The sequence below is a fragment of the Leptopilina boulardi genome, unplaced genomic scaffold, assembly GCF_019393585.1.
Source record: "Leptopilina boulardi isolate dan_hultmark-lab unplaced genomic scaffold, ZJU_Lbou_2.1 LbouV2_193, whole genome shotgun sequence".
NCBI lineage: Eukaryota > Metazoa > Arthropoda > Insecta > Hymenoptera > Figitidae > Leptopilina > Leptopilina boulardi.
In genome coordinates, this window is record NW_026137744.1 from 941,365 (window position 1) to 953,628 (window position 12,264).

General features: G+C 32.1%; 1 protein-coding gene across 1 annotated transcript; it reads left to right on the forward strand.

The window, feature by feature from the left end:
• Window positions 1-2,850: 2,850 nt before the first annotated feature.
• Window positions 2,851-8,840, forward strand: LOC127277981 (muscle segmentation homeobox). The gene is made up of 3 exons (XM_051299454.1): window positions 2,851-4,085; window positions 7,704-7,885; window positions 8,081-8,840. Exons 1-3 carry the CDS (start codon window positions 3,230-3,232, stop codon window positions 8,297-8,299), a joined length of 1,257 nt encoding a protein of 418 aa, XP_051155411.1. The 5' UTR covers window positions 2,851-3,229; the 3' UTR covers window positions 8,300-8,840.
• Window positions 8,841-12,264: the final 3,424 nt, after the last annotated feature.

Consider the following 12,264-nt stretch of genomic DNA (forward strand, 5'->3'; position numbering starts at 1 on the left):
GACCTGTGTATAGATACTCCAAAGAGGAGCTAATTACACGGTGGATATCCGTTGGCAGCGAGAAAAGTCAACACGAGCGTTGAGTTATGATCTTAACTGTGTAAACCTGAATCTCACCAACTGCACACGAATATAACTATCTAAATAATGAGGTATAAAGAGACTAATCGAATAGCTCATATACATATATATATATATATATATATATATATATATATGTTCAGACACAGATAGCAAGACAAAAAAAAATTGAAAGCAAACACTTATCTTAGTCTCGCTTTATTGATAATTAGAGACGTAAACATTTGACAAAAATTTACCAACACTTAAAAATCAATTCTTCAAAAATTCGTATCTAATAACTCACTCGCACGGTCCTAAGTTAACTTTGACTGTTTGAATAACTTCATTGCTTCTTAACTTTCAATTAGCGTCTCATATAATGGTAGACAAAACTATATTGTTTGACCATATAGATAGCGGCTTAACTTCAAACCAACTTTTCCTTTTCACAATTTTCTATACAATTTGAGATTATAATTTTCATTTTTTTTCTTAAATATTATTAGTCGAATAGATAAGGGAGAAATAATAAACTTTAGAAATCATATTAAAATCGGTCTGGTTTCGTCATTTTTAGGCATATGAGAGTTGTATTTTTTTGTATTTTTATTTATAAATTATCTGCTTTACCATTAATAGGTAAAACAGATCTGACTGTTACAATCAATACACGGAGAGAAATGTTAAGTCAGTTTTACTATATATCATGGCAGTTAAATCTAAACAGAATCGTTAGTTTTGGACGAACTGAACTGGTAGTAGGATTTACTAAACGACAATATGGTATAAGATAGGAATTACAATAGTATATTCTGCCTTACCGACAATCTTACTAAACGGGCGTTGTAAATATCCTATATACTCATCATCTCGTTGGCGATACTGTCTGCGTATAGTAAATGCCCTTTAAAGATTTTACTAAACGTGTGTTTATAGTCGTATGGACTGAAACCTTTCTCTCCGTGTAAAGAATTCAAATTTTCAGAAAATATATGACTGAATTTCAGTATAAATCTTACTGAAATTTTATGGACTAATAAAAAATTGTTCTTCCTTTCATTTTTCTACATTGTCTTATATAAATAATAAATAGTTTTTTTTTATATAAAGTGAAAATTGACACCGTGTATGTTCGCACAACAGTGGTCTTATGGGTCTGGCGGGTGGTCCTCATTATGTTGGGTTGCTGGTTACTCGTCCTATCTATTTAACGTATCGTTTGCCTTGGTAACCATCCAAATTGGATCATCCCACTCTAGCTACAGTTGAAAAAGCATCTACTTATCTCGCTCGTGTCCTCCGTAATTATTCGTAAGACGATACTTAATAACGATACCCTAACCTATACTATATGGCATCTCCTCGTATCGGGAACCATGAGCGCGCAACTCTTAACCTCTGATCGCGTACCCCTTTTATTACGACTTTACCATTATTATTCTTCTTCTTCTTCTTCTTGAGATAAAATTTGACCCCTTAAAGAAACCTTCCATTCTCTTTATTTTGGGTAGTTAATTATTTTTAAATTTCCTTCTCATGATTCTAATTTATTTATATATATATATACTTCTATTTCTATTTATTCATTCTTTATTTCGTTTTTTTTGTCTCAATATATATATATATATATATATATGTATTTGTAAAATTGGATTTTACAAACGGCTTATTTCTTTTCGGCCAATGAAAGAATAAAAAAGAAATATAATGGAACGCCGTTATCGGTTTATATTGACATTGTTATACAAACGATATTAACACAGAGACAGTAAATTTCTTTCACGTCGAATCATCGACGGGCATTGGATGAGATTCACAATCAAAACGGATTCGCGAAAATGAAAGAACGTCCGAGGGCTTTTATATTTGAAAAGTTTTATCAAAAATCCACTATCGGCACTCATTTATTTTTGCTTATCACAAAACTGCTACTGGTTACAGGATACTGTAAACATGACAACCTCGAAACGCGCAGAAAGGATTTTCCATGTCAAAATCATATAAAACAATCTGTACCAAAGCTTCTCCATATAAATTCCACACAAAAAAAAAAAAGAAATCAATTTTCCAATAGTCTTTTTCTCTTGTACATTAATTATTTTATCACAAATTACAATTCAAACAAACAGATTTATTTATTGTAATATATTTGTATTGGTTTATTAAATCTAAAGTCAAAAAATTTTACTTTTTTAAGAAGAAAAATGCAGAGTAAAATAGATGTTATTATAATTTTGTGAAAAAAAAAAAACCAACTAAAGGATAAAAAAAAGTATAAATTTTTGAGAAAATGAAGAAACTCTCACGATTCCAAGGCAAGTGTAACGGGAATAAGTTAAGAATTGATATCGACTTTCGATCTGGAATATAAATATCGATAAGTGTTGGTGGAGTAAAAATGTTTTTGGAGCGCACGTAATCAACGAACCTAATTGGTCAATTACACTCATTACCGTCGCCAACTTAGGAAGGCAAGCGTCGATTAGATCTCTCTTTCTCTTTCCCCTTCTCACTCTCTCTCTCTCTCACTCTCTTTCTCTTACCCCTTGAAGCAATCCCCATTCTGCAACCATCAGGTCGCATTTGCATTCGAGGGGACCTTATCCTTTGCCGCAAAAATATATATACCAACTAACCCGTTTCCCCTCCAGTTGCAAGCAATTTCAGAGGCGGCAGCTGATGATCCACGCCCTCTTCAGTGAAAGCCCGCCTCCGATTCAACCTCTTTCCATCCACGATCCCTACCATGAAACACTAATTCAAAACGAAAAAAAAAACCTTTCCCTCCACACGGACATCACTGCCAGCCAGTCTACTCCGAGATCTCGACTTGGTAAGAGGTTCTTTAGTCAAAGCTCTGTCAAGAATTTTTCCACCTTGTCAACAAAAATTTTCAGTGATCTTTATAAGTGTCGTTGATAAATTTGTGTTAAGTGACAAGATCATCAAACAATAATTATCTCTCAATTGTCCAAAAATTTCATTCTATTTTGAAAGTTTGTGACTATTTTTCCGGGGGTTTTAATTTTTCCAAGTCTTAATTGACTTTTCGAAATTTCAACCAGAGTTTAGTGTATTATGTTAATATGAACGTTTAGAATATCAAAAGGAATTTGTTTGTCTTTATCGTAAAAGTTAGAGAGAAATTTTCCCTTAAATCTCAAGAATGACAGTCTTAAGAATGACATCACCGGTGACACCGCCCTCAACGAGTCCAGGTTCACCAAATCAGGCACAGGCACCACAAGCCTCACCTAGTCCTGTACATCATTTAAGTTTCTCCGTAGCTGCACTTCTAGCTGATACCAAAAAAACCACTGACACATCATCCAAAATCAGTAATTCATCAGCTTCACCAAGATCATCACCCATTACCTCGTATTCTCCAGTTCATCATCTAATGGGAAATTCACCACTATCAAAATATGCACCCAGCGATCTTAGGCTACGATATGGTATTGCCGATTCTCTTAAGGATTTTTCCGAATCCAGAATACCACAACATTATTGTGATTCGCCAAAAAGTAAAGACAGTGGAACATCCTCAAAACTCTACGATCAGGATTTCACTGTTGCCGGATCACCGACGCATCGTACTTTATCATCTGGATTATTGGACTATCGGATAAGTACATCACCAGTGTCGACGGATCTAAAAACACCAGACTCAAGAGTTACACTTTCACCAAAGCATCATTCGATTATTATCAGAGATTTTAGATCACAATCACCGAGAAGTTCATCGCACGACGAGGGTCGTTCAAGGTGCTCGGAAATTGAAGACGTTGACGATGTTGTTGATGATGATGAATCGAGTTTAGTCGATGTTGAGGATCTTCAACAACAACACACAAGTCCCACACCCGTGAGGCCCACTCCCGCCTATATTGGTGGATTTTCGGCCCTCGGTAGTATCCCTGGAATCACGTCCAGCCTACATCCAGCGATTTGGGGTGGACATCAATCAGCAGCGGCCGCCACCTTTTTCCCGTCGCACTTCACTCATCATGCACCTCTCAATGGTAAGAGAATTCTTTCACATGTGTGTTACATTCTTGATTCACTCCTTTGGTATCATCTTTAGAACAATATATATTTTTAGGACATTCTTTAGTTTTATTTTAGGACTCTAGTCCAAAGAATTATCGCATAGTTTACAATTCTCATCATCTCAATTATCTCTTGCATAATATAACACACACGGCAATAAACTTGATCGATAAAAATCGAGGTCAATTCCCGGTTTCTATATCATTAAAAAGGACAGAAGCACGAATATTAAACGGGCGATCAAATTCTCACTTCATTATAAAAATCCGGTTTTTTCTCTCTCTCTGATCGTGCGCTATAAACATAAAATGCGAAGAAATGAATTTGTGATTTCGATTTAAAAAAAAAAAGAAGAGGAAACCTGATGTATAAAAGTGAATTTTTGTCGAGACAAATCAGTATTTCACTATATGGGAAAAAAAAATTAATTTGCAGACAGATCGTTTGTATGTGAGAGCGAGCCGATGATAGCCTACCGTCGCTTCGATATAGCGCGCGGCATAAGAGAAGATCTTTTTGGTCTCCTGCCGACAAGTCATTCCTTATATTACATTATCGTTCCTTTATATTACATTCCTTTTTAACCCGCTTGTGTTGGCAATCACCTACATCCCAAAATGCCAGAAGGAAAAAAAAACGAGAGTCTGAACAAGGCGTTTAACTTACACATTATGACTTTTTTTCTCTCTTTCTCTTTCTCGCTATCTTATATTCTTAGCTTCGAGTACGAAAAAAAAGAAGAAACCCCTTGTGTATATTATACGTGCGAGGGCGAGGCGTCGTAATTCTAAAATATAGCCTCTTTGGATGAAGCACCCTAAACACTCTATGGTGTTCTTCAAACTTTTACGCCTCCATCTTTTATTTCGATCCTCTTGCAGACGCTGGCAAAGCTCTGCCACTTGAAGGATGCGAATGAAATTACTACTTTTATGATCAAGTTCACCAGGAGGGTCTCGACATCGTCACCATCTGGAGCACAAATCTTGAGGAATTTTAAATCTTTAAATATCTTTTTTAAAAATAATATCTTTGTTGATATATAGGATTATCCTATTACAATATTGAATCTAATAATACAGATATAGATTATATAATATAGAATATATGTATGGTATGAGATATATATATATAGGGTTCTACCGTTCGGATCATGTTTGTTGGAGATAGATAGAATCTCACAAGGGGATTTATATCGAGCAGATATATAGAACATCAGAATTGTTGCGATGTAATGACAACTTTATAGAATACAATTCTCGAGGTTGATAAATTATTGATGCAGCATCTGGACCAATTACTGATGTCAATTATTGATGTTTCCTTCAATTACTGATGTTACAAGCAATTATTGTTGCCCGCCTCTATTATAAATATAATGCTCGAATCAATTATTGAGAAATTTCAATTCCTTCATCATTTTTTTTGTGGTTCCTCTTGTTTCAATTTTATTCAATTTTTCAAAATGAAAATAGAAAAGAGAGAAAGAAAGAAAAAAAGAGAGGGACAGAGACTGATAGATGGAAAAAAATATGTGCATCCCTTGATATTTTCCTTTGGCCTAAAGAGGTAGATTGGATACGACAAGACGGTAGCAGCGTCATTACGCAACGGGGGAACAAAGGAGTTTTGCCGGTCCGATCATCTTTGCCTTCGTGGAAGACACTTATCTCGGCAAAATCAGCTAATTATTTCGAATGCGTTCCCGATCGAGTCCGGATTAAAATCCGTCCGGATCGTTTTTGGCCCGGTGGCCCCCAAGAAAGATTCCGAATGCCGAGACTAATTGGACCCTTAGCCAGTCGGAGGTGGATCCGATACAAAGGAGGAGACACACGAGAGAAGCAAACAGAGCCAGAAGCAACAGCGAGCCATAGGATCAACGCAACGAGTTTCCTCTCGCGCGTCCGTATCTGGCTACGGGGCCGAATTTGAAATTCAGAAATTGTTCGATGGCCTTTTGTCTACCCACATATATATATATATATATATATAAGATTTCTGCTGTATATATACGTCGACGTTGTTGAGAGCCCATCCAACTCGTCTGTCCTACAAATCTGTCAATTGTTTCGGGACAAATCTTGGATATTCGTCGCTTAACCCTGCGCGCATTTGTTGCTTTTCTTTTCCCTTCAAAATGTGTGTTTCGAACTTGCCTCTTCAGAAACTCTAAAGCTTATCTTGTCAATTGAAAGCCCCATACAATATATGGAATTATTCAGTCGTTTGTTTTCCTGAGGAATTTATACAAGAGAGAAGGGTTGACGAACTCACGAATATTAGACATCTCATCTGAATCCCTATAGCAAACTTGAATTAATTTTGTATTTGTGATAAATTATATACAGATATGCTGATCGTATTGTATTGTGCACGATGCTTTAACATCATCAGGTTGATCCTTTCTGTACAATTTGTTCAAAATGATATATACATTTACTGCATTTATCATGAATTTTCAATTTGATATTATCAATACAAAAATTATAAAGTGAGGTTTAAAATTATATATATATATATATATTCTTTCTTTCAAAAATGTTATGTTGAGGACAATTTGTACAAGTTATTAAAAAAGATATGTTGATGATCTCTACGATATAAAGATAGATTGATGCGTCTATTGGCGTGATCTATGTTTTTGCGCACAAGTCTAAACAAATTAATTGAGTATTATAAAGATATAAATTCGATAATATGTCTGTCAAGAAGCTTTGAATGGCAGTAAACAACTTGAGAGCAAAGTAAACAAGTTTCTCAGAGTGTTAATTGTTGCTTATGACTCTTGTGTATGTGTGTGCGTGTGTGTTTGTCTCGCGGGGTTATCGGTACACTGAGAAATTAAAAAACTTCTCTCGAAAGCATAATCACTATCATTGAGCAAGATTTTACATAACGATGCGTAAACCTCACTTTTTTCCTTTTCATAATATTACAATAATAATATGTATATATAATTGCTCAAATTAGATAATCATTTACAAATGTCAATCAAAATTTTCAACAATTAAATATTGTTTTCATAAATGTCATTTAACATCAATTTTCTAAAATAAAATTATAGATAATTTTTTCTTCATGAAATAAGATAATTTTTTTTTTTTTTTTAAATTAGATAATTTTTTCTTCATGAAATTAGATAATTTTGTTTTTTTGTTTTTAAATTAGATAATTTAATTTCACTAAATACAATAAAATAATTCTATTTTTAAAAATTAATTAATGGAAATTACCGATTTTTAAATAATTTTGTACATGTGCTCATATATGTAATGAGAACAAATATAGCTGAAAAAAGATAAATACCCGGGGGAAAAAATTGAAACGGAACAATTTGCGGACCGGAATTTGCGGTTGCTCCCGGTCTTGCAAAAAAATTTATATATATATATATATATATATATATATATAATAAGGCTGATCTTGTGGGCTCGTCAAACGGAAAATTATGAATTGCACGATCTAAAGAGAAACGATTCTTGTTTATCCGCTCTCACCCAAAAAAAACGGAACATTGCGGTCAATCTTTTTTTTCATCTCCATTTATAATACAAAAATTCATGTATTTCTTTTTTCTTTTGTTACAGAAAACGGAGAACCAGCGAAAATCAAGTGCAATCTTAGAAAACATAAACCAAACAGAAAACCTAGGACTCCTTTCACGACGCAACAACTCCTTGCTCTGGAGAAGAAGTTCCGCGAGAAACATTATCTCAGTGTTGCCGAAAGAGCGGAATTTTCCTCTTCACTTCATCTTACTGAAACGCAGGTAAAGAATTATTGATTTCTTCTTTTTTTCTCATATAATTAATCTTCAAATGAATTTGTTTCTTTCATTTTCCTTAATTTGGATTAGAATAAATCGTAATTTGGTTCCATTTTGATATTCAAAATCAGCTCTAATTTAGTACAGTCTTCTTACAGTACTGGACAATTAAATAATAATTTTTTTTTCATTTTGCAGGTAAAAATTTGGTTCCAAAATAGGAGAGCAAAGGCGAAACGTCTTCAGGAGGCTGAGATCGAGAAACAGAGAATGACAGCGGTGACTCAACATCACACGGCACTTTATGGTGCGCATCATGGTCTACTTGGTCCAACAGGACTTTATCCAGTAGGAATGCTGTCCCATCCTGGTTTGACGTCTCATCATCCTATTCCACAGCACCTTACAAGGGAATGATCATGTGGAATTAAAAAGTAGACAAGAGAGAGAGAGAGAGAGAGAATCTGGGCGGTCTTGAATCTCGAGCTACGCGCTGTGTGTTTATATAAAGTGTAAAGTAAAAAACAAGAGATCCAACTGTACGCACATCTTGAGGATAGATTACTGAGTATATGGTTTCAGGAACGAGAGAGAAAGAGAGAAAGATTGCGAGTAATCGCGCTAATTAATAATTGCCAGAGTTGTATTTAATTGGACGTGTAATGAACTGGCTGTTTATGCTCGCCATAGAGGCACACTCTTCGCGAGTCAACCATGAAAACACTCCATGAGTCTGTAAATATAAATTGTAAATAATATCACCTCGTGATGATCAAATTATTTTGTAAATATATATGTATGTATATGTGATCGTTTCGATAAATGTTTAATTAAAAATCGCAGTAGACTCCGTTCTACTCGGTTTCTTTTCATTTTTTTTTTTTTTTTTTTTTTTTGTATAAATGTAAGTAAGATTGATAGAAGAGACTATTTAATAAATTGCAATGTCTTCATTATATATCAACAGGACTACTTTAATTACCTTTCAGAAATCCTTCTTGTTTATCATTTTCCTTGCATAATTAAAGTTTAGATAAGATTTCTCATTTTCTTCAAAATGGACTGTATCAATAATGATTTCTCATTTTCGACATCAGGATAAGAAGAAACTTTTTTTGACTTTCTTTTTTTAATTTTTATGTTCAAATATAAAATTTTACTGTTTCTATATTTGGAATTTGGTAAAAATATAGATTCCTCGCGGGTTATGAAAAGTAAAAAAAAAATCAAATCCGATTATAATTTAAAGGGAAAGAAAAAGGTAATTTTTCGGCGAGTACGCGTCGTTCCGCCTAATCGTAAACGATTTCCTGCGTCGAAAAAGCAGATCTCGTGATATGATTACGTGGTATAGGCCAGAATGGATTCTCTGTCCGCGTATGTCGCGGGATAAATTAGCCGAGGCAATTAGTTTCGGAATCGACCGCCCCGGGCGGTTGGCGCCACCATCTTGATTACGGGAACTTAAGACAGTAGCCAGCACTGTTTGCCGAAAGGCTAGCGGTCGCAAGCTAATTAGCGATGCTTACCGAGATATCAGAACGTATATATATATACGCTAATAATACGAAACATAAATATTCAGAATTTTTTTCGTCTGGTTAAAGCTAGCGTCTATATATATTCTCTCTGTGTGTTGATATGTTCATACCCCAAAGCTTTCTCTCTCTTTTGCATCAACTAAAAACCTCGTCACACAAGCCTCACTTCTTCCCCACCCCCCCTCTTTCTTTGCTTCAACATCCGGATTTTTCTGATATCGCTTCATTTGAATGCGTGTTTAAATTTAATTTACGTAATTGCTCGCTAGCTACTTTTTTTTTTTTTTTTTTGAAATTGTGAGAACGATATCTTTGGGCTTGTTAACCCAACGACATTCCCATTAAGATTTCGAAGACGCGATCTGCGCTTATATTCACCTAAAGCATATAAGAATCAACAACATATAAAAATTGATACCATCTTGATGTAAATTTTCTTATTTAACGAAATCAAAAAAAAGATAGAACCGGATTTAAAAGCAAACATAATATGTATGAAAATACTTAGAGAATTGTTACAAATTCGCTAATTGAGTTTTTATTAAACATTTTGATTCAAATTGTTTTAATTCTTTATATATATATATATATATATATTTCTCAACAATGAGTGGATTATTTTGATGATCCAGATGCAGTAAATTAAAATTAATTTAATGTTTTTGATCATCTTATAAAATTAAATATTTTGATGATTTTAAGAATTTTCTAATGATATTTAAGTAAAATTCATAGTAGTTTACTGATTTATATATATTATAGAATAAGATATTCCAATGATATCCATATTGATCATTGAAATTCTGAATATTTTTTTTCTGATTCTGGGGGTCAATTATGTAATTCAATTTCCATTCCTACTTCCTTTTCCACATCCACTTCCACTTTTTCTAACTTCCACTTCTACTTTTTCTAATTTCTACTCCCACTTCCATTTCCACTTTTTCTAATATTAATTCCCACTTCCACTTTTTCTCATTTCCACTTCCACTATTTCTAATGGAAGTGGAAATGGAATTATACATAATCGACCCCCTGATAATCTATTTTGGATTGAGATATCTTGATGAACTATCTATCTATTAGTGTTCCAAAATTATAAATGTTGTATTCTATATATATCGCAATAAAAGAATTTAGTATCAAATTAATACTAAAAATATCAAATTATTGATCTTTTTTTATATCAATTTGATACTTTTAAATTAACTGTGTTTAAATTTTTGTCCTAAATTATGTTAAATTATTAATATACTATAATGCTATGAATTTATATTTAATTTCTTTTTTTGTGATCTTAAGTAAAAAATAATAATTATAACAATTTTAAACGAAATTAAGAATCAACGATATAATATATAATATATATAAAAATTTATAAAATCTTGATGTAAATTTTATTTATTTTAACGAAATAATAAAGAAACGGAATTACAAGCAAAAATAATATGAAATTACAGAATTGTTATAAATTCTCTATCAAGATTATATTGAAATTCAGCTACAATTAATTAACTCTTCGTATATATATATATATAATATAATATATATAAAAATATATATTTTCTACGAATGAAACCTCTTTTAATTTGCACTTAGCACGAATTTTCTTCCTAATCGTCTCAAATCCTGAATTTATTATCATTAATTTACAAATAACTTTGTAATAATGAATCCATTTCAGGAATTAATAATAATAATCAGAAAAAAAAATTTTTTGAACCAAATATACCATTTTTTTTTTGTATTGACGCAATGTTTTGGTTATTTTAATCAAAATTTGTTTGATTCATACAAATATTTATTAAGTTTAAATAAAAGTTTGGTTTATTTTAATAAATTTTTCGAAAGAAGAAAGAATTTGATTGAGCTAAATTAAATTTTTGCTGATTCAACCAAAAGTTTGGTTATAACTATCACTTAAACTAAATTAGTTAAAATTTTTAACTAACTCAAATTTAGAGAACATAAACAATACATTTATATTTGGTTAATTCATTCAAAATTTAGTTGTTTCAGACAAATTTTTTCCTGAGTGTAACAATAGTATAACTGATATAAAAAAATGTATCATTACTGAAAAAAAACTCATTAATGTTCGACGTAGTTATTTCAGTCATGCCTCTGAAAATTTAAATAATTGGTGATAATTCCTTAACTAATTCAAAAAAATAGAAATTTTCACTAATTTTTAGTAAAATATATATTACTATTTAATTAAGTAATATTTTTTTATTACAGTTTTAGTGAAAAATAACTAAAAATTAGTAGAAAATGTTTACTAATTTAAATAAGTGAACGATTAATTCTCACTTTAGAGAATATATATATGTTTCTTAAATTTTAACGCACTCTAAACAGTCCTTTAATTTCTATTATAATACGCGTAATAATTAATTCTCATAATATAATAATTAATTTTCTTCAAGTATAATAATAATCAGTACTTGTTTATAACCGCGACGCGTTTATTATCCCTATGAGTGTAAAGATAAAACAACAACAGGATAATATTCATACTATTATTTTGTGTTTATATGTATGTATATCAAAAGTGTTGTAATCTGTAAAAATACTTTTTCCTTTTTTCACTTTCTTGTTATCTACATCACAAAATAATTATTATTATTGAGATTGTCGAGAACTACTAAATGTATAATGTATATATATATATATAAAAGAGAAGGTTAAAGAAAAAAAAATCTGTAAAATTAAGTACGCGACGCTTTTAGCGGGTCTTAATGAGCGATTAACAACAGTTACGCAATTGAAATTAATTATCAGCCGATAAATCCCTTGCGATGCGTATTAATGATCACGATAATGCGCGTGGCAGAAAGC

What these genes read in the sequence shown, in the direction of transcription:
- LOC127277981 (XM_051299454.1), top strand. Translation starts at nt 3,230, where the DNA reads ATGACAGTCTTAAGAATGACATCACCGGTGACACCGCCCTCAACGAGT. An exon ending in TCATCATGCACCTCTCAATG is followed by an intron (nt 4,086 to 7,703) that starts GTAAGAGAATTC and finishes CTTTTGTTACAG; the next exon opens with AAAACGGAGAACCAGCGAAA. An exon ending in TTCATCTTACTGAAACGCAG is followed by an intron (nt 7,886 to 8,080) that starts GTAAAGAATTAT and finishes TTCATTTTGCAG; the next exon opens with GTAAAAATTTGGTTCCAAAA.